This window comes from Euprymna scolopes, chromosome 37, assembly GCF_053919585.1.
Source record: "Euprymna scolopes isolate OS-2025 chromosome 37, ASM5391958v1, whole genome shotgun sequence".
Taxonomy (NCBI): domain Eukaryota; kingdom Metazoa; phylum Mollusca; class Cephalopoda; order Sepiida; family Sepiolidae; genus Euprymna; species Euprymna scolopes.
Genome location: NC_136518.1, coordinates 14,773,030 through 14,796,626, shown reverse-complemented (window position 1 = coordinate 14,796,626; position 23,597 = coordinate 14,773,030). Strand labels below are relative to the sequence as shown.

The following is a 23,597-nucleotide window of genomic DNA, read 5'->3' as shown; positions in this document are numbered from 1 at the left end:
CACTAATTCCCCAAAAAAAAAATGTTCATTTTACGCTTCAATAGTGGTGTGACCCAAACTTTTTTCTTTTTATTTACAACAAAAATGAATTTGGACTTTTTATTTATAAACAATGGTTTTAGCAAGAAATCATTTTCAAATTGGCACTTTAAAGGCTTCAAAGTCATTTTTGAATTTTACATGCTCACATCAATCAATCCCCAACCCTAATGTTATCTCTGACTTGTGATCTCCCTGTCTCAATGTTATTTTAATTTTTCGTCTTATGCTTGAGGTTAGATGTTTTGTGAATGACTTCTAACTTTTCTTGTCTGTTACCATTTTGCTTGTGCCGCTCACCAAGATCAGGCCAGTTGATCTCCATGTCTTAAGCAACTTATCAGGTGGCTTTGGGCCATCAATGCAAGACACACTTTAAGTTATTTTGGATGACTGACGGTGGGTGATGTAGCCGTGCCAGTTGTGCAACATACTTATTCTTGGAGATCGGTAAAGCGAGACAGATAAAATTCTAGAAACCCAGAAGTATTACCTTCAGGAGTAAATTGACCCCCAAAAAATGAAAACCATTATAAAACCAATAAAAATGAACAATTAATAAGATGTCTTTTTGCAAAGGAATATGTTGATTAGTGATGATTGCGTCTATTCCATTCAATAATGGTGAAACCTTTTGGTGATGATCAGTAATGATGAAAATTGAGCTGCTCTAGGAAAGAAACTACTCATGGAATTTTCATTTAATTTTAAGCACGGATAGGAGAATTGCTGAGAGTGGTTGTTGGGGGACCATAGATTTAAGATCAATCAAGCACATGCCATGAAAATAACGATTGAGCAGAGATAAACTTGTCATGTGTCTTCTACACAAAATAGGCAAAGAGAAAAGGGCATCTTCTGTTGTTAATGTAAATTTTCCCTTTCATCTCAGTATTGCTAATGCAATAAATGGTCCATTATTATGGTGATTTGGTATCTGTCTGAAACCGAACATATGCTATTACTTTTAGTAACTGTACTATTGTGCTCTCTTCCTATGCTCTAGTATGTTTACTATTTCAGATTAATGTATTATCTTTCGATGCTCAATATAGGTGTAGTGGTGTAGTATGTTCTGTTATAGAATTCTCCCAGGCATTACTCTCATTAGTAGTTGTCTCTTGACCATCCTCCATCTTTCCTATTTTTGCTGATAAAGATAATGCTGAAGAAGGTAGTATTTTTTTTTTTTTTTTTTTTTTAAGAATTCCTTTTTATATTAAAAAACAAAAATAAAGAAAAATCTGTATGATGTATGTATTTGTAATGAAACAAAAATCATGTAAATTCTTCAAGTACTTTTATTTTAAGAAAATTATTTTTAAGCGATTTTAATGGCAATTCATAGGTATTACAACAAATCTGAAGTTTGAGTTATTGCTGAGTTATCTCCCTTTATGTTTTGGAAATGGTAGACAAGGTGGCTGCTCTTCCATTATTCATAAAATTTGATTTTCTTATTCAAAAATAAAATTATTTGATCAAGTAACATAATTTATGGAATATATTTTTGTTTCGTCACGGGTGCATACATCATGCAGGATTTTTTTTTTTTTTTTTTTTATATCTAGGAATTATGGACAAGAACCATATTTTTTATTTATTTTTTTTTTTAATACTTTATAGCCTTTGACGTTTTAACGTGAATTTGAAGCTTTTAAATTGGCTATAATTAACATTTTCAATAAAAGTCAAGTGTCTTAATAAATTAAAACAAAACTTTTTTTTAAATCTACACCATTATTGTATCAACAAACCAAACTGTTGATCCTAATTGAAACTAATTGTCCCTTCCAAATTAAATAAATTCTCTGGTCTTACTCGTATATCAGCTATGAATTGATTTTTACATTAAAAAAACTAATGCTACATAATTTTTTGCGCATAAGATTTAAATGTTCCAACTAATATTGCATGATAAAGGCCATTTGTAAAAAAAATTCTATTTCGGGCTAGATGTACATCTTGCCAGAGATATATTAAACTATTTGATATTGTATCAAGTTGATCTGCCATTCAACCGGTGTTTCTCCGTTGTAACACATTTGAAACAACCTGTCCAGTAAACAGGACAGTGTGATTCCCATACTTATATTGTGTCAAATTTACTTTATTAAAAAGGTGTTCAATAGATTTGACCAGGGGACTGTGGGCAGCGAGATGTCTGTTCACATTACTTCTGCAGGAAACTGTTAGATGAACACAGGCTGTGGTTTACATCCATGACTGAACGGGGCAGGGTGAGTGGGGATGGGGTGCATACCTTTTTGCCCATTTGTAATAGACTGAGTAAAGACTAAAGATCCAAACAACTTTTAAAGAACACCATCACAACTGATGTCGAGGACTGTTTGGAGTCTTATTAAACATGAGGACTTCAAATATTTAGCATTTTAACTTAAACCTCTGTCTGTTGGTTAAGATATAATTAAATGAATAATAATCATAAACTAATTAATAATTAATAAAAGTTGGAGTGTTCTTTTTGTTTTTTATATGTAGTTGTTAAGTACATATCTTTGAGACTTATTGCCAGCCTTATATATATATATATATATATATATATATGAAATAGTGGATAAGCATGAAAACAAGCTAGTAAAAATAGCGATACATTCACATTACTAAAGCAAGAACCAACATATTTTAGTTGATTTATCCAACATAATTGTTTAGTGTATTCTTTTTTAAACTAAATGATTACAAAAATTCAGTGAAGTGTTTGTGCCTTTACTAGTCTGTTTCTGTCCTTATCCACTATTCCATATACAATATATTCTATTTTATCTGAAATTTTCATTTTATTTCATGATTTAACCCCCCTCCCTTTTATTTTATTTATATTGTATATATGAGCTGCTATCGATTTTGGTTTTCCACCATACCGTATTTATAAATTTCCTACAAATTTGTTAATTAAAATTAAATTTTTTTTCAATTACCTAGCTGAACTTCCTGCTTTAGATAAGGTTCTGTTCTTTTATATTAGACCTTTTGCCATTCATTATTTCATCCCAACTTTTTTTTTTTTTTTTACGCATGCATGGTTTTTATTTTTTTGTTTTATGTTTTTTTTTGTTTTATGTTTTTTTTGTTTTGTTTTTTTTTTTTTTACTTGTCACTCACCATTTTATAAATTATTCTTCATAAAATTATCCCATTCTTGTAACAATCATATTTCTAAGACCCAATTCGGCTAAATAACAAAACGGTAATATACTCTCTCTGGAGAGCTTCATCACATGATTAAGAACAGAACTTCTGGCCAGAGGGCAGTTGTTTCATAGTCTCAATGTATGTGTGGATTATAAACTTATTCAAAAATGTCTACACGGCTGTATTTTTTTTTACAGAGAAATGTTGCCTTTCTCATACAAACAATGCCTGTTATTTCCATATGGTCATATATCTGCTACTGGCCAGGCTCAATGTTACTTAACTTTGCTTACTTGACTGAAAATGCAAACCTATTTTTACGAGAAAAAAGTGTGAGGGGGGGGGGGTAAATCTATACTTCGTTCTAAATAATGAACAATCATTTCATGGTGTTCGTTCAAAAACCTTCACTCAAAGTTTGGTCGTACTATTAATAAAAACAAACTGACTTTTGTTTTATAAATTACAATTAAAAGAAAGTCTTTCTCTCAATTATATATATATATAAATTCAAACATATTAAACTAAAAAAGAACAAAAAATAATATTTTTTCAAAAATGCTCAATACATATGTAGAGCTATTAAAAGTGAAATTATATAAAAATTAGAAAAACCCTACCTGGATTGATCTATGTTTAGATGATGTTAACCGTCAAAGTGTAGATGAATCCGGATAGGGTTTTTCTCATTTTTATGTGATATTATATTCAAAACCTTACAAAAATCAGATTTTTACCTATGTTAGTTTCTAAATTTATTTTGTAAATTAGTTTACTAGTTAATATCTAGTCAGTTATAATCCATAATTAATCTTACTTTTTTCAATATATTTGCTACTGAAACCAATATATTATTTCAATGCATTTTTGTGTTTCTAACAATATTAAAATGCATAATAAAAGTAATACTTAATATTTTACATTATATATTTAAATCTGGAATAAATTATGTAATTTACAAATTTTTTATGTTTCTCATTCAATGTTTTCATTTTATTTTAGTGCTATGAATTCTTACATTTCAATTTTTTTTTTCTTTCAAATTAAAATAAACTGTGTGTATTATAAACAAATTATTGAAAATCATTTAATTTTGAAAGAAATTTAAAAATATTTTTTATCAAACTTTGATAATTAGCACATTTAATTTCATTTTTGCTGTTTAATTTTCAAGAAATGTACTTTTTTATTTATCTGCTCAGGTGATTGGTTGAATCCAAATTATGTATAGAAATTTCTATTTTCGGTGTACAACAACAACAAAAAAGGGTCTGAGAAGTTGAGCAGAGTGCTTACTCAGTCACTGCCTCTTTCTTCCACATTTTATAGTCGATAAAATCTAAAATCCAAATCATATGTTTCCCATATTTAAAAAAATAAAATCATCTGAAGGTCACCTTTTTTTTAGTCTTCCCTGATAGAATCACCAAAAATATTTACAGTGGAATGGCATTTGGCATTGCTATCAAACAACCTTTATTTTTTTTAAGTTCAAACCATATTTTTAGTAACAAAAAAAAAAATGTATTGGTTCTTGTTCAGAATTCTCACTATATGAAGAAAAAAAAAAATCTGTATGTACCCGTGACAAAATAAAATTCACATAAATTGATTGAGTAGTTTTATTTTTATAGAGAAAATTATTTTTAAGTGAATTTGTAGGCATTATGACATGAATTTCATAAGTTTGTGATTATTGAGTTCTTCCCACTCCCCCTAAAGAAAAAATGGTGGACAAGATGTTTGCTTTTCTGTTATAGATAAAATTTGATTTTTCTTATTTTAAAATAAAACTACTTGATCGATTTACTTGATTTTTGGGGAATATATTTTTTTTTTTTTGTCACAGCTATGTACATCATACAGTTTTTTTTCTTTAATTTTGTTTTTGATATAGGGAGGAATTCTGGATAAGAATTGAAATATTTAGTCATAGTAAGTTGATTCGTATCCACAAAATTCGGTTAAAAAGTTGGCCATTTTCATATCTTATACGTCTATTTCAATCTATCTGACACTGGCTTTGTTGTTTGGTGGATGTGTGGTTGTGGTCAGTCCTAGGAGGTTTATTGCTGAACAGAATGCCAATAGGGCTGCTCAGACTTTTTTTTTTTAATTTTGCATGCATGAATCAAACTTGCTATTTACTGTTTTCAATGGTGAATGCACCCCAAGTTATTTATGCTGAAAGCCATTTCACTGAATCACTAATTTGGCTGATTATCTTTAGACTTTACCATGTTTTTTGTTGTTTTGCTTATTTTTTTAATTATTCATTTCAGTTGCACATTCTTTCATTGGAAATTTCTGTTTTCATTTTGCACATAGTGACCATTTATGATACACTCCTTGTTCACACGTTGGTTTCGTTTCTTTTTTATTTACTCCTTGCTTTCTCCCTTACCAACTCCCAAGCTTGCGGTTCACATCCAATAAATTAACAAACCCAACGTTTTTTTTTTTTGTTTTTTTTTTTTATTTTCACTCCACCTTTTATTTTATTTTCATTCATTTTTTTTTTTTTTTTTTTTTCAGAATTTTATAATTCTGACTATTTTTCCTTCCCATTATTTCAGTCGTAGTTTATATTAATAAAATTGTGTGACCACGACTTGTGTGTGTCTGTGTTCATCATCTCTATGTGACTTGGTAAATATAAAAATTAATGTTTATCAATTGATTTATTCAAATATTTATTCAAATATAATAGCCTAAAATATGGAAAATACTTTAGAATATCCTATTTAAAAAAAAAAAAGGTTCTTATCCAGAATTACTAATATTAAAAAACAGAAATAAGTCTGTATGATGTACGTACTCATGACAGAACAAAAATAAATTTCAAAATTCACATAAATTGATCAAGTAATTTTATTTTTTATAAAGAAAATCATTTTTAAGCAATTAATGGAAATTCGTAGGCCCAACAACATAAATCCAGTATGAATTATAGTTATCCCCCTTTCTTTCTTGACCCCAAACCCCCCAAAAAATCTAGGAAAGGTTACTTATAAAAATTTGATTTTCTTTTCAAAAAAAAAGTACTTTATCAATTTACGTGATTTTGCAAATATGATATTTTCGTTTTGTCATGAGTGCGTACATGATACAGATTCTTTTTTTGTATTTTGTTTTTTAATATAGGGAGAATTCTAGACAAGAACCAAAAATAATTTAATGGCAGAATGCACTTCAATTTCTTTGTATTCCTTCAGTCATTTTAATCTTTGTTAATAGTTTAAAAACTATATAGTAACCCTACAGAATGTGAAAGGAAACATTTACACTACTGAATAGAATGTCACTTTTGGCTTTAAAATTCTTTTAGGTTTTCTGTATATTGAGAGATTTTAAGTTAATTACATAAATAATTTTTTTTAGATTAAGATATTAAAATAATATAAGGTTTGGTATGGACATGAATGGCGATTCATTTGATACGGAAAAAAAACTTTTAACCCATACCGTCTTCAGATGTGCAAAAACCAAAAAGGGGTGAAATAAAAATGTTGGTATGAAAACACCAAATACACACACACACACACACACACACACAGCCTTCTTTCTCACCTTACATTAAATGGTTTCATGCCTTGTTTGGAGCAATTTCTTTAAAAAGAAAAAATCTTTCAAGAAAGCATATAATATGCTATAAGGACTAAATAATTTGCACGCACAAATATTTTCTAATCATTGAAGCAAATATTTCTGTTAAAAAATGTATTTTAAATTGCTAAATATATCCTATATTAAAACCACTCCACAAGCAATCCAGGAATTAAATGCTTTCTCCTCAAACTTATGCTGATTTAACTTCTGCTTACCTCTGCAAAAAAAAAAAGAAAGAAAAGTTATTGCGGGTGTGTGCGTGCATGTTGCTGGAGGGTTTGTGTCTCCGATTATTAACCAGTGCTGTCCTCCATCATGTGATGGTCATGTTGGGTTAGATTTAAGCAGTTGATTTTTTTTTTTTTTTTTTTTTTTTTTGTAATTTTTTTTTTTTTTTTTTTTGTAATTTTTTTTTTAATAAAATATTTGTCTTTTTAGCATTGTTGATTTCATAAAAATTAAGTCTTTTAAATGTTTTTGATGTAAAACTTTATTTTCTTTAAAAAGTGTTTTATTACTTTTTGTTTATCTTACCTCTTTCATCTAACAGTAGAGTTGGTTCCCGAAGTAGCATTGGTGGTTATGCCCGAAGTGAAGCGGAATTGGAACAGATAATGGATGGTCTTCATGAGCAGGAGGTAAGAATAAAGGCGTTTTTTTTTTTTTTTGCTGTTTTAATTAATGCAAGGCGAGGCAAATTATTTTCTTACATTTTTACCATGTCCATTTGATTTTTTTTTTTTTTTTTTTTTTTTTTTTTTTGCTTAATTATACCATTTATATTTGATTTAATTTGAGAATATTATTTATAAAATTATCAGGAGTTTTTAAAATCATTTAGATTATTCAGAATACTGATAACATCTTGAGGATTATTTTCAAAGCTTTAGTCAATGTAATCTTTCTTAAGGTGTATCCTGTGGAAGTTAAAATGCAGGTGACACTCAAAATACAATTACAAAGTACTTAGCACTTCTACTTAGTCATGGCTGATGAAACAAGAATAGGCTACCCCCATAGATTAAATGAAGGGTTCTGTGAGAAATTCTTTGCCGATTCAGGAGTTTGACAAGATACACCTGAAAAAGGTTCGACGTTACATTAATTTTAAAACGTTCTGAAAATAACACTTAAGATGAGAAGAGTAGTTTGAATATTCAAAATACAAATTATCAATCTTCCTCTAAAAATTTCAAAAACATAATATCCTTAAGTTTCCAGCCCTGACACCCAAAAAATTGTATGAAAATGTATAAAATTAAGATTTGATAAATCAAGTGATTTATTTTAGAGAAGTACTTCTGTCCATTAGTGAATCTTCCCTCCAACAATGAGCGACATGGAGCAGATTCACCATTATTAAAATAAAAATGACCTGAATTTCACGAGTTACAATTTGACCATGTCTGTAATGACAAGATCTGAATATGTTACGTCATTGTGCTGATCTAGGAATGACAATATCATTGTGAAACTCACTTTTAAATTTTAAGTTATAGGATATTTATTGATCTATTACATCAGCTACCAAGAGTTAAAAAAAAAAAAAAATTTCTATTTTTGGAGTTGGAATCTATCCATTTAACACTTATTGTGGCCTAGTTTTTTTACCATAAAGTAGTGTTCTTTTTTAATAACTCTATATATAAAGTGGCTTCATGACTTGTCTGGAGTGATTTTCATGAACAAAAGTGGGAGCTATATCTCTAGCTTTCTCGCATCTTAATTGTACACTTTTCTATTATGTGGAGAATTTCTAATTTTTAGCTTTTACACGTCCGCAGCTAGGTATTGCTACAAATGGAATTACAATATAAGGAAATTACACATCAACAGACTTAAAAACTAATTAAAAAAATGGTGACGAAAGCATCAATAACTAATAAATTAAAGAAATAATGTTGTAGACCATTTCTGTTTGTAAATATTTCCAAAATGAAAATCTGGTTTATTCTTAACAGGAAGAAGACAAGAAAATGCGAAGTTATGCTGTTGTGCCCCCAATGATGTTGGACGCAAGAGCGCGTAGTGTAAAGTTCATCAACAATAACGGTTTGATTGAAGATCCGATGGCAGAGTTTAAAGAAAGGCAGCACTTAAATATTTGGACTCAACCAGAAAAAATGATTTTCAAAGAAAAATACCTCCAACATCCAAAGAATTTTGTTCTAATAGCATCATTCCTTGAACGCAAGGTAACCTATTTAAATTTTCTATAAATATAAAAGCGAAAATGTATGTGTGTTCGCTTTTTCTGTGTGTCTACAAAAGGCTTCTTTCAGAGAAGCGGTCGGTCGCTTAACAACTTTTTATATCACATAGAAATCGTAATATCTCAGTTAACAACGAAGCTCGCCTGTCTACTTAATTTGCTCGATTTCGGGAAGATAAATATTTAATATTTGTCGCTCGCCGCATGTGGGTTAGTCTTTTTCTTATAACATCTTGGGGGCGAGGAAAAAAGTGTTCAGCAGTAAATGAAATCCCGCAGTCAAACTGACCTCATTAACTCATTAAAGCGAGCACCTGCTAAATCCAACTAATTAAATAAATTCAAACGTGTTTCCGTAAGCATGTCGCGGTGGGGCAATTGTTAACGTCGCACTTTTTTTTTTTTTTTTTTTCACAACTTTGCCTCAACGGTTCGGGTTCGATCTTCATACTTACTTTTTTTTCTTTTTTTTTAACCGCCGTTACGTAAGCAATTTTACGTTATCAAAACGCCGGAAGTAGTGTTTATTTTTGTTTGGAACTACGGATGCATAGAAGGAAATAAAAACCACACGTTCACATTAGCCGTCTAGTTTTGTGCATGAAGAAATATATACCCCCATAGTTGGAAAAAGCTGTCGAATTTTTTGTTTTCTTTTCTCAAAGAAATACATAAATTTTGGATTTAATATATTTTAATTCTTCTTTATCGAGTGAATTTTTTTTTTATATCTAAAAAAAAACAAAAAAAAACATTGAATGAAATAGAAAAAATTGTTGTCAGCGTCCAGTATTTACTTGACATAAGCTCCCAAAATAAAAAAATCAACATGGTTTAAAAAAAAAAAAATGGTTTTACACGTTGGACTTTACGGGTAAATTTCTGAAAAAAACTTTCTTTTTTTTTTTTGTGTGAATTTGAATATTTTATTTATTGATCTTTTTCTTCAATTTGTGATATATAAAACTTTGGTACGTAAATTATTTAAATTTTAATAGACATTTTAAAAAAAATATGTTTGTCTAAAATATTATATTTGGTTTATTGGAAAGAGCATAAAATTTCACATTGACCCTGACAATATTGTAAAAATTGAACCAATAGAAAAATTCTGATAGACTTTAAAAAGTTTAAAAATTGAAAAATATTTAACTCATAAAATTCAATTGATTTCATTGCGTAAAAAAAATGGCTGCATGAAGGCGTGCCGGCACGTTGTAAACACTGTTTTTTAAAACATAAAAAATATTTCTATTTTTTTTTTTTTAAACAACTTTAATAGTTTATTTTGGAAGTATATTCCATAAAGAAAATAAATAACCCACTTTAAAAAGAGAAATTACAAGTTTTTTATATTTTATTCGCAGTTTTGTGTTAGGGGTGTCAAAAATTCTGATACACCTAGTGCATCAGCTGAAATGGGGCAACAACTTTCCATGTGTGGGTGAATTGTGATTTTGTTGTGAAATAGAATAATAGCAAGTGTGAGGTTAAAATTTTTGCTACGACTGATACCTTTTTTTTTTTTTTTTTTTTTTTTTTTTTTAGCTTCTCTTTTCCTGAATTTTTTTCTTATATCCTTATGAGAAAAAAATTCAGGAAAAGAGAACTTAGTTTATTTCCCAAAAAATGTTTTGAATAATCATTTAATGTTTTTTTTTTTTTTTTTTTTTTTTTTTTTCAGAATGTTGCAGATTGTATATTACATTATTATTTAACCAAAAAAAATGAAAATTTCAAGCAGTTGTTACGGAAACAAGGCGTGAAAAAAAGAAGAGCCTTTCCCAAACCACAGGTAAAAAAATTAAGAAAAAAAAAATTTGATTTACAATTTTAGCTCTAGAAATATCATTTAAAAAAAAATAAAAAATTTGGGTATTTTTTTTTTTTTTTTTTTTTAGATTAGGTCCACCTCCACAATTTTCTTTTAAATGACAACTTTTATAGGTTTTCGATTATGCTGAATACGAAAATCGCATTGTAATTTTGCAGAAATAAGTAGTTATCGAGATATAAAAAGTTGTATTAGGCATTATATTTTTTGGCGGCCATCTTTTTTTGCACACGTGCAGTGTCAGTCATAGATGAGTAGATTTGTTTATGGCGAGCAAGTAAAAAAGATGGCCGCCAAAGGATACAATGCATAATACAACTTTTTATATCTCGATAACTACTTAGTTATGCAAAATTTCAATGTGATTTTCGTATTCAGCATAGTTGAAAACCTAGAAAAGTCGCCATTTAAAAGAAAATTGTGGAGGTGGACCTAATCTGAAAATTTACCAAAATTTGGAACAAACTGTTTTGAAACCATGTTAAGATGCAAATATTTAAAAAGAAAAAAAAAAAAAGAAAAAAATCATTTTCTCCCATTTTGAATTGAAATGCTTAATAATTTCCAATAGTAAAATATCCATCAGAGAATGAGTTTCTTTGGCTATTTAAAAAAAAAAAAAATTTTTTATTTATTTTTATTTTTTTCATAAGAAAAATTTCTGTGTCCTTGTGTTTAATAAAGACTGTGCTGATATTGACATTCACAGTATTGTAAAAAAAAAAAAAACTCCAGTTAAGCTTATCAGTACATGTCAGCTCTAGTATTATAAGAAATGGGAAAAAGTTCTAGAATGTTGATGTATAGTCATTTGAAAATCTTTTCTTAAAATAGATTTAGATTAAACATTTGTCACTTTTCTTCTTTATCTTATTTGAGTATTTAGAGTGTTGTGAGTGTCTCTTGGTCGTCATCAGCATAACGTGATGACACCCTGCTTGTTGATGCTGCCTTCAATATGTTGAACTTGAACTCTTGCGAGAAATTGATGAGGAAAGTGAATCCAGGCAAATGCAAAATCTTTTCCTTTTCTGGAACTTAATTGACAATAGATAAAAATTAAGATTTTGTTTTTCTTGGCTCAGTAGTTCCAAAATCCTCATCTGTATATTAATACAATAGTGTGGGTTATTTTGTGTGTCACTTACATCCTTCCGAGTGACTGTCATTTAATTGTGGTGACCTTACATTTCTTTTAATAAATAAGTTTACCGAAAATTCTTCATAAGTTTTGGTTTCGATTATAGCTGAAGGACCTCAAGTTATATATATTTCTTTTTCTTCAAGTTTTGGTTTCGATTCAAGCTGATGCACCCAAGTCATATGGATATAGTTTGCGATTTTTGAAATCGCAACTTTATAATATATAAGAATCGATATAAAATTGACTCCATACATACGAAATCTGCATGAATTGAAATATCATATTCAAGCATATCTTGCAATCGGCCTACACTAGGTGTCCCTAGATAAATACTTTTTCAGTTTTAACAAAAGAGCTACAATAATATCAGGGCGTCTCAATTTATGTTGAACATCCACAGAATGCCAACATCGATATATTACATATGAAAGAGTTCATTGTGGAATTTCCACAGGTCTCGCTAGTTTAACATTATTAGAACAGCAATAGCAACTTCTGCATTTGTTGATATAAAAAAGCAACAGGAGGAAGGACATAGCAACACGTCTAAAATATTGATGATGTGAGACTGTAAGGAAACAACTCCTGTCATGGGCGTGCATCAGAAGCAGAGATGAGTCATTAAATTCTCCTGAACATGTACAAAGCCAATGCAGTAATATCAGGACAGCTAGATGGGTGCATCAATTTGAGTGGTGACAGATATGACAAAACTTGTTCTATACACCCATGCACAGCCGCTACCCCATTGTTGGCAAAAATGCATTGAGAATGGTAGTGACTATGTAAAAGAATAAATTCTAGAAAATAAAAGGTCACTCGTTTTAATGATACCACTCCCATCTTCGTAACTCTTCAACATTTTTTTTATTATTTTAGTTAAAAAATAGGATACATTATTTTTGGAACGACCTTCATACTTCAAATAAGCTGCTCCTGATGCTATATACTGAATTACTCCTCGCACCGATTTTGTGTCATGCGCTCCATTTATATATCTACTAGATTTACTGGTGATCATTTGCTTATTGAAAAAAGAGTCAAGGCATATGTTTGCTTTTTATTTTAGCAGCCTTCTGTGAGCCGACCTCTTGATGTCAAAGAGGAAGCACCTCCGAAAGATGAACCCGAGGAAAGCAACAGCAGCAGCAGTAGCAGTTGTACGACCACAAGCACAACTACAACCACTTCCACCTCAACAACTAACTGCTCTACAACCACAACAATCACAACTACTACAACTAGTACTACTACTACTACTTCAAGTAGTGGTAATGCCAACAATGATAGGTAAGAAATCGATTAACAACAGAATCAAGCGTGATTTGTGTGTGCATCCATTTATCCTGAACATTTTTAAATGACTTTTATGGAATAAGTAAAAATTAAGTCGGTTTTAAAATTTCAAACAAAAAGTGGAGAATTTACATCTCTACATATATAACTGATAGATTTTTTTTTTTTTTTATAATTTGTAGTAAAAAAAAAAGAAGCTATTAACCTAAGAAATTTATTTATAGTTTAAAACTGACTTAGTTAACTGGAAACAAGGGATAAAATTGTCTTATTTGATCACTTTTATTTTTCTACTCCATCATTTTTGTACTTTTAAGGAATTTCAACGTGAAGATCTCTTTGCTCCCTATTTTCCCAAATTGTATCAAAATGCAGGAATTAAAATGTAATGTGAACAAAAATCTTGCTACACAACTCGGTGTCTCTTATAAATGTGGCCCTAATAGATTTTTATTTAAAATGCATTTTTTTGTATATCTAATTATAAAGCACAAACATTTTTTTTATCAGAAAAAGCTTATTTCTGCAAAACTGATAGAGCCTTACTTCATTTTACGTCGCTATTTCGTTGAATTTTATTTCTTTCTCTCACTTTTTTTTCGCTTTGACTTTCTTTCTCTATTCCTGTTTTTCTATCTTCCTCTCTTGATTTGTCTTCCTGTTCCCTCTCATGACAGTTCTCTTTGAAATATAAAACTGCCATGATTTCAAACGATTCATGATAGAGTAGTGAAATTAGATGAATGGGTCCATCGTGCCTTAATGCTTTCATTACGGTTTAATTTTTTCTTTCTTAATTATTTTCAGTGTGAAAAAAGAACCTGATGAGAAAGAATCCGAAGAATCTGTGGAAGATCAAGAGACTAATGTAATTTCTATAGGAACAGACTCAGAAAGTAAGTTCTATGATTAATGATCTTGAAAAAGATTGCCTCCAACATTATGCAAGGCGTTCATCTCTCACTGATCACATCCAACCACTTACAAATTTACCTTTCCCATCACTTTCTATCAAATATATATATATATATATATATAAAAATATTAATCAATTTCAGAATTTAGATTCAATGACTGTTTTTCTCAATTCTCAAACATTATATATATATATATATATATATATACACATACAAAACGACTGTGCACATTTTTTGGTACTTGTACAGTTTAATCAGGACATTAAAAAATGAAAATATTGAAAAAAGGTTATATTGTATGTATCTGTTTTGAACTGAAGATCTCCGGAAAAAAAAAAAAAATTTACTGAATTTGATCAAGTAGTTTTTTTTTTCTTTTTTTTTTTTTATAGCGGAAAAACACGTTTTTATGAGACCACGTTGATGGCAGACATCTTGGATTTTTTCTTAATTTTTGTTTGGAGTTTAGAAACGTCACGGGAGATAACTCAGGTTAAAGCGCCGAAACTCCCTCCCCATCTTTACTAGCTTTTCTTCCTAAAAATCGAACCTTTTGCTCGGTATCATAAAAAACTGTTTTTCCGCTGTAAAACAAAAACTACTTGATGAAATTAAGTTAAATGTTTTTTGGAGAACTTCATTCCATTACGGATACATACAATTTAAACTTTCTTTGATATTTTAATTTTTATTTATTTTTTTTTTTTTATGTCGGGGGGGGGGGGTGCTATGTACTTTTTATATACTCCCTAGATTATAATATCTACGATTTGTGATATCAGACAATTGCTATTCATTTGGACACTCCCTTTTTGTGGGGAACTGGTTTTCCTCTGAATGTGCTGCTGCCATTGCACACAGAAATCACTTTTTCCATAGCTACCAACGTAATAGATGCACTGAAACTAAAGCTGCTTTCAGGACCGCCAGCAACCACTGTAAAAGAGTAATAAAAAATGCAAGAGAACTATATGCTCAATCCGTTGAATCCAAAGTAGCTGATCAGCGGCTTGGTTCCCACCAGTTCTGGCAAATAGCAAATAGGATCCTGAACAGAAACGTGCGTTTTATCCCAACCATTATCAATGGACCAGAGGTCATCTCGACAGCATCTGACAAGGCCAAACTATTTGCCAAGAACTTTGCAGCAAATTCTACCCTGTGTGATGAAGGCCATCAACTCCCCGTATTCCCTTCTATAACAGACAACACGCTATGCAACATACAAATATCTGTGCATAAGGTCGCCAAGCTAATCAAGAACCTTGACTCCAGTAAAGCAACTGGTCCTGACGGTATTCCAATTATAGTGTTAAAAAAATTACAACCAGAACTTGCCCTCATACTTACCAAACTGTTTAAGCGTTGCCTTAAGGAGAAGTGCTTCCCAACACCCTGGAAAACCTCATCAGTATGCCCTGTATTTAAGAATTCAGGTGATAAGTCATCTCCTTCTCAGTACAGACCAATAAGTCTCCTGTGTGTCATGAGTAAGTTGCTGGAATCCACGATAAATAGAGAAGTAGTCAACCACCTCAGCAGAAATAACCTTCTTAGCGGCACGCAATATGGTTTCCGTTCTGCTAGATCTACAGCAGATGTGCTAACGGTTATATCTCATAGGATTAGCAAATCTCTCGACAAAGGCTTCATTTCTAGGGCAATTGCTCTTGACATATCCAAGGCCTTCGATAAGGTATGGCATAAAGGCCTACTACACAAGATTTCCAGCTACAGTATAACTGGAAATGTTTTCTCAATCATTAAATCATTTCTCTCTAATAGAGTAGTGGTTGATGGGCAGAAATCAGAGGCCTACAGTATTAATGCTGGAGTCCCTCAGGGGTCCATACTGGGCCCAACTCTCTTCCTGATCTACATCAATTATCTCCCAAAACACATACTAAAATCTTTCGTTGACATCTATGCTGATGACACGACTATCTAGGGCAACACATCAAAGGCCATAAATGATGATGTTCTCTCTGATTCTCTCTCCTCTGATTTTGAGCGCGTGGTACAGAGGGGAAAGAGGTGGCTAGTTACCTTTAATGCATCTAAGACCAAGCTCCTATCTCTACATCATAAACGCTCTGATCCCCATCAGGCATCAATTGAAATGGATGGCTCTCGTCTAGGGGAGGCCCCATCTTTTGATAAGCTTCTGGGTTTGACCTTTACTCTTGATCTTAAATGGAACACATACATCAAGTCTGTGGCCAAGGTCGCTGGGAAAATGGGGGGATCCTTCTACCGCTCCAGAAGATATCTCACTAATGAGTCAATAATTTCCCCCACTCCTTATCTGTGCCTAAATCAAAACGTAGATTCCATGAACAAAGCTTCTTTCTTAGAACTGCACGCCTGTGGAACTCTGTTCCGCTTGCCTGTTTCCCTCCCGACTTCAACTTGGCTGTCTTCAAGTCCAACACAAACAAATTCCTGATGAACTGCCCCCTTAAGTAATGACACTTTATCAATTCTCCAATACTATTACTACACTATCCCATTGATTACTGTACACACAATAACCCTTATCCCCGAGTGGCCCTTGGGCCTTGATAAGTGGTGAACTCCATGTAAAAAAAAAACAACATTGTGGGAAACAAATAAATGAAATGTCAGAAAGCTGAACTGGTCTTCAGCCAGTGTTCATTTCTGCACCTGCGTATTCACTTAGCAAGTCAACTTTTTGATTGACATCGATAAATTTGAATGCTTTTCACTTCCTATGGCTTTGTAGCGTAGTGATAAAATATTATGTTTTTTCCTTTCTTTTCTGCCTTCGCGTCACGGGTTCGAGCCTCCCTCCCTACTAACATTTTTTTTTTTTTTTTTTACACCTCCAAACGCCCGGGCAACGCCGGGTACCCCTGCTAGTAAATAGAAAAATGTTTTTTTAAAAAAAAAAGTGTTTAAAAGACCAAGAAAAAAAGTCACCAGAGCATTTATGTATGTAGGTTTAATTAGGAATGGGTTTACGTTTATTTTAGTAAACACTATATCTTATTTATGATATATATATATATATATATATATATATATATATATATATATATATAACTCTGTATGCTTGTCGACAAACGGTTTGTCAAGAAATGATCTTTTCAGAAATAAAGACATGATTTCTGGAATGGAACTGATATATATATATATATATATATATATATATATATATATACACACACACACGTGTGTGTGTGTTCTTGGTTCTTTACATACCTTTGAAAATTGGCCAATTAATGTAGGCTTGTGAGTTTTCAGATTGATTTTTTTATTTATTTTTTTTTTTTTTTTACTGCATTAAATGTTTTTTAATTTGTATTAAATTATTGGTACTTGTACAGTTTAATCAAGACATTAAAAAAATGAAAATATTGAAAAAAAAAGTTATATTGTACGTATCCATTTTTACATGAAGATCCTCGAAAAAAAAATATTCACTTAATTTGATTGAGTAGTTTTTTTTTGTTTTTTTTACAGCGGAAAAACACGTTTTTATGAGAGCATGTTAAAAGCAAACATCTTGGATTTGTTTTAAATTTTGTTTGAATTTTAGAAACGACACGCGGGAGATAACTCTATGTAAAGCACCGACACTCCCTCCCCATCTTTACTAGCTTTTCTTCCTAAAAATTGAACCTTTTGCTCGGTATCATAACAAATTGTTTTTTCGCTGTAAAATAAAAACTACTTGATGAAATTAAGTGAATTTTTTTTTTTTTTTGAGAACTTCATTCCATAACAGATACGTATAATTTAAACATTTTTTAATATTTTCATTTTTTAATGACTAAACTATACAAGTATCAAATTATTTTATGCTCTTAATAAGGGGGAGGTAACACTTGATGTATAATAAATAATTAATAGAATTCAAAAATTAAAATTTATTTTTTTTTTTCAATAAATATTTGATTAATAATCTACACAAAAAATTTTAATTTATTTTTTTTCAGTAAATATTTGATTAATAATCTACACAAAAAATTTTAATTTATTTTTTTTTTTCAATAAATATTTGATTAATAATCTACACAAAAAATTAAAAAATTTTTTTTTCAATAAATATTTGATTAATAATCTACACAAAAAATTTTAATTTATTTTTTTTCAATAAATATTTGATTAATAATCTACACAAAAAATTTTAATTTTTTTTTTTCAGTAAATATTTGATTAATAATCTACACAAAAAATTTTAATTTTTTTTTTTCAATAAATATTTGATTAATAATCTACACAAAAAATTTTTGCATTTATTCATTTTTGCTTCTCTCTCCATCTTTTCTCTCAAACGTAAAACTCTTCATTGAACCCATCTTGTGTTAAGATTTATATCAGTGAAAAATTGCTTTTCTTTAATATAATCAGACTACTTTTCTTGAATTGCATGTTAATGCTGCTAACCTTTGGACTTTTCCAGCTGGGCCGGTTCACCAGTGTACACTGTGCATGGCACAATTGGAGAACTACAGCCAAAGTCGTCCAATTTCTCTCTCCGATTGTTCCATGTACGGGATGGCAGCATCTGAAGTGAAGCCTGATATGCGCGTTTGTAACTCTTGTCGGGCACGATCAGTCAAACAGTCACGTTGCGTTCAGTAAGTGTTTCCTTCTCTACCAGTTTTTTTTTTCTTTTTGATAACTTACCAACAGTAGCTTGATCGCTTCGCCTATAAATAAACCCACTAATACAACTAAATTAAAATATATCAGCAAAAATATGGATGAATTACACTGCTCTTTCCTTCCTCCCAAAGAGGGAGGTAATTCCTGGGAGGATGGTCTTATGACAACAGAACAAATGCTACACTATTCCCTCTCTCCTCTTAACTGAGCATCGAATAATAGTACATTCTAGTTAGTTACTATTGCAATTACGTTATCCGTAATGCATTAATTGAAGCACCATAAATAAGCAAAGAGATTAAGAATTTGAAAGATAAAAACTCTTTACCAAAATGTTTGAATTTCACATTAAATAATTCAAGTTTATAAATGCTAAAATGTCTTAAGATCCTATATGCATCCCCACCCTTGGTATTATTCAACTTTAACCCTAATCAATCTTGGCATTTGTTCCCTTTCTAATCACATTATATATCTCTCAATCTCTCTTCAGATGTCCTGTGCCTACGTGTAAGACACCTAAGCGAAAGGTGAAACGTCTCCGACCTTTACCAGCAAAATGGGCAGAATTATCTGCAGAAGTCAAAGAACCCATCGTGAGAGAAATGCGTAAGTAATGATGTGATTTCTATAAAAGTTTGGATTCTTCAAGTCTTTGATAAAATTCATAACATTGCTTTTTTTATTATTAATATTTTGTTTTTCAGTGAAAATGTTAGCAGTTTTCTAATTTGTACTTATATTCTTTTTATCTCTTTTACTCCTGTCCCCTGTTTTTTCTTTCTCCCTTCCCTCGTCTCTCCCCCCCCTCTCATTTGTCTCTCCCACGTCTTTTCATTCCCATCTTCCCCAGTTCTCCTCTCACCTTTTTCCCCCTGTATTATTGTTATTTATTATGATTCCGTGCTATAGCATCACTTTTTACATTTATATTCTATACCTATATTCACATTGTCACTGCAGCATTACTATTTCTTGACTGTATATACACTAAAGATAAATCATAGTTTACATAAATATAAGTAAACCTATGAGATCATCAGAATGACAAAATATCATATTGCTCAGCCAAGTGATGCTTTCATCAAAATTTCTACCTTGAAAACGACATGAATAAAACCATCCTAATCCTCGAAATTAGGTTTTCCAGCAGAAATGACTGGAGATATCTTGTTAACTGCATTATGTTAACACGCTTAATAAGTATAAAGTTAAGAATAGAAGGATAAATAGAAAAATGTGATTTTCATAAATACATCGTTTCAGGAATTGTGTAAAATTTTAATATGGATGAAACAACTTTTGTTTTACTTATAAAATCAAAATTTTGTCCAAAATTGTTATTGCAAGGTTTGCAGAGTTACACAACATAAATATTCTGACTCCAACTTATTTTAAATTCTTCACATATTTATTATTAATTGAAATCTGATTTAATAATCTAACTCGCACTCCTTTCTGCAACCTTGTCTATTGCCATCCTCAAAGCTTTTTCTCTCAAGTATAACAGAAGAATAAATTTGATTTTTCTATTTCAGAAATTTCTGAAGACATTACTCGATGCTGTGCTGTCTGTTTCAATAGAATAGCACGTCGGTTAGGTACAAACCCACAAACTAACGAGCCATTAATCCCTTTAGTTCCGGAAAATAATGATGGTAAGCTTATTTTTATTTTTGTCACCAATGTTATTTAGAAAAGACATTTTATCATTGTTATTCTTATATTCTGGTATACCCGTATTTTGTTCATCTAATTGTTTTTTAAAGTTTGTTCATTAGCTGTTTTCAAAAATTTTATACCTAGTTAGATGAAAAGAACTATGATTTGTCTTCACTGATGGAGAACAAAATCTCTGAAAATATCCTTTTTGTAAATTGATAAATTTTCTATCTAGTTTTTACTTACAATCTACCAAAAGTTAAAACTGCAACAAAAATTTTTTTTTTTTTTTTTTTTTTTATATAAAACCACTAGCATTTCGGCCCGGCATTGCCAATGTCTGTTGAACAAAAAAAAAAAATGTGGAAGTGGAAATTGTCTGAGTAATTTGGAAGAGACCGCAGAAGTCATTTTTTTTAAAACTTTGACCCCTTAACATTTATTCTTTTGGGCTCAAATCAAGTTATTAAGTTAGATCCATGTCCAAGGAACTTATATCTAAAATTTCAAGTGCATAGACCCAAAATTGTCGGAGGAGTTTGGTAAAGTTCTCAAAGGTCAAATCGTTGAACTTTGACCCCTTAATCGCCAAATTTCTGTCCGAAAACCAATCACATCGATTTTCCCAAATCTCAGTACCCTGTATATCAATTTTCGAATCTGTAGACTTAAAATTGACAGTTATTGCGTAGGGAAATGTATACAGACACACAGACACTTTCACTTTTATATATACATAGATTTTTTCCACTATGTTTTATTAGATTTTATCAAGACCTTTTTTAAAAGATACGGCATGGCTAATGAAAGTGAATCCTTTCTGAAATTCAACCATACTTAGTATAAATAAAGGTGCTTGTGCAGTATAATGAAGTTTAAAACCAATGCATTTTAGGTACAAACACTCTCACATACTTGCGTGTCATGCCAAAATTAGTATAAATTTCAAAATGTACGAAAAAAGATCTAGTAGATGTACTAGATCATTGTTTTTTTTTCACAAAAAAATTTGGCATTTGAAATTTTTTTTCCATGGCAGATTTCAAGGAAACTAAGGGAGATAAGGCAGTTATCAAATTGGTTTGTTTACAAATAAGTTTCTTGATAGGTCGTAGTAGGGACCCAGGATCCCCTACCTCTTTGGCAAGAGTGCCTTGTTTAATTTAATCGTTATCATTATTTGTAGAAGTGGTTGAAACATCTCGATGGACGGAAGAAGAAATGGAGGTTGCAAAGCAAGGTAAGATGGCTTTCTTTCTATTATTGTTATCTCCAACGCTTTTTTTTTTTTTTTTTTTTTTTTTTTTTTTTGCATGCGATTCGCTTTCTATATTTGTCCTCCCTTCATCATTGTTGTAGCATGCTATTAATGTTCTTTGGTAAAAAACACATAGTTTAACTCAAGGATTTGGTGACGACCCCCCCCCCTTATCATCAGTGTTGACTAGTATTTTGAGCCAGGTTTCTCAACTTATTCTTTCATTGTGGTCCCTTTCAATCCAGTGAGAATTTATTTCAACTTGAGTAGGAATGTGAGTTTTCTTTTCTTTTCTTTTTTTTTTCCAGACAAGTGGATTTCTGCTTAAAATCCACTTATTCATATATAATTTAATTATTCATACATGTGTTAGAAAAGATAAAAAAAAGACATTGCTGTCAGTTTCAAATCCAACTTGTTTATATCTGACAGATAAACAGAGGCTGAAGAGAGTCCAACATAGGCAACAAGATATTGATCTCGTTTGTTTGGAATTGAAACTGACGGTATTGATATTGTTCTGATCCTTAGTAATAGATAAATATTATCTATTTTGGAAATTTTCTTAATTGTGCCCTTTTCTTATGTTTTCTCCCACTAACCTGACATAAATGTGTGTGCGCGCACACACACACACATATATATATATATATATATATATATAAGCTGATTTCTGACAAATTAAAACTTTACATTCATATTTATGTTGCTATTTGGCTGGATTTTATTACTTTTGATTTTTTTTCTTTTTATCTCCCAGTTTTTTTTTCATCTTTCTTTTACTTTTGTAAAGGCTCTCTCTGAAAAATGTTCATTTTGCCATGAAGGCTGAGACTGTAAATGCTTCATGTTGAATATAGGAGAGTTAGATGACTTTTGTTTCATTAAAGAGTGACCGCCTGTCCCCCCCCCCTCCCGACATGTATACTTAATATTGTTCTACAAATTACTCCCACCAACCACCACCACCACCCATGGATGGGAGTGTTTGGAAAATTCTTCCTGGTTTTATCTTTTTTGTCATTAGCAACTCTCCTCCTTGCTCAAGTTTTTACCTTTTACTTTTCTAACTTAATGAATCTAACCAAGTAGTTTTGATAGTACTATAGTACCGAAACATTCCAGTTTTAAATTATAAAAAATGGTGCTTATACAGATAAAGACGCAGATGAAAATTGCATTCAAGTAAAAATGCTTTGATATACTTGTGTATTAGGCAAAAATAAGTATTCTTACAAAAAAATTAGAAGTTTAATTGAAAATAAAAATTAATTTTATCGTATTTTGCTTGAATTGTTCAGTTTAAGACAAAATGTATAATTTGCTAAAATAACGAACTGAATTATCTCCCCTATTTTCAGATTATTTTTCTAAATTAATACGATAAAACTACAATTTTTTAAAGTTTTTTTTTATTTGGCATGCAGTTTTCATCTGTCTTTATCTGTATAATCCATTCAAAAATTCTGTTTGGATAAATATTTTATTTTAATAAACTCTTTTATTCAATGTTAATATGATAAAACTACAAGCAGATGCCTTAACATTAAGAGGTAATTACACAAAATTATCAATTGTAAAAAGACAAATTGGGAAAATGTTTTATATTGTAATTAGCAATATTCAGTTTTGCTTTTGTGGATATGTATTGCTGGTCGGAAAATTATATTTTAGGAAAAAGTCACTTCAAATATTCTCATGTTTATAATTTATGCCTTGACAGAAAAGTAAAAAATCACAGGTGATTACACAGAATCCCCTCTATTATAAACAAAAATAAATAAAAATCTGTATAATGTACGTATTCATGATGGAACGAAATTTTCATACTCCAAAAA

At 30.6% G+C, this 23,597-nt stretch overlaps 1 protein-coding gene across 23 annotated transcripts in view; it reads left to right on the top strand.

Moving 5' to 3' along the window:
* Window positions 1-23,597, top strand: part of LOC145261098 (uncharacterized) — a 446,786-nt gene that overhangs the window by 310,999 nt on the left and 112,190 nt on the right. For 20 of the 23 annotated variants that reach the window (XR_013864412.1, XR_013864410.1, XR_013864411.1 and 17 more), the window contains 9 exons: window positions 7,355-7,442; window positions 8,766-8,999; window positions 10,701-10,811; window positions 13,064-13,284; window positions 14,098-14,186; window positions 18,634-18,811; window positions 19,333-19,448; window positions 20,378-20,497; window positions 21,688-21,741. Coding sequence is in view for 20 of the 23 variants with exons in the window: in XM_080119315.1 (XP_079975441.1) it covers window positions 7,355-7,442; window positions 8,766-8,999; window positions 10,701-10,811; window positions 13,064-13,284; window positions 14,098-14,186; window positions 18,634-18,811; window positions 19,333-19,448; window positions 20,378-20,497; window positions 21,688-21,741 (1,211 nt within the window). In the remaining 3 variants the exon portion in view is untranslated. The remainder of the gene's footprint in view (window positions 1-7,354; window positions 7,443-8,765; window positions 9,000-10,700; window positions 10,812-13,063; window positions 13,285-14,097; window positions 14,187-18,633; window positions 18,812-19,332; window positions 19,449-20,377; window positions 20,498-21,687; window positions 21,742-23,597) is intronic. The other 3 variants (XM_080119305.1, XM_080119297.1, XM_080119302.1) reach the window with 1 other exon arrangement.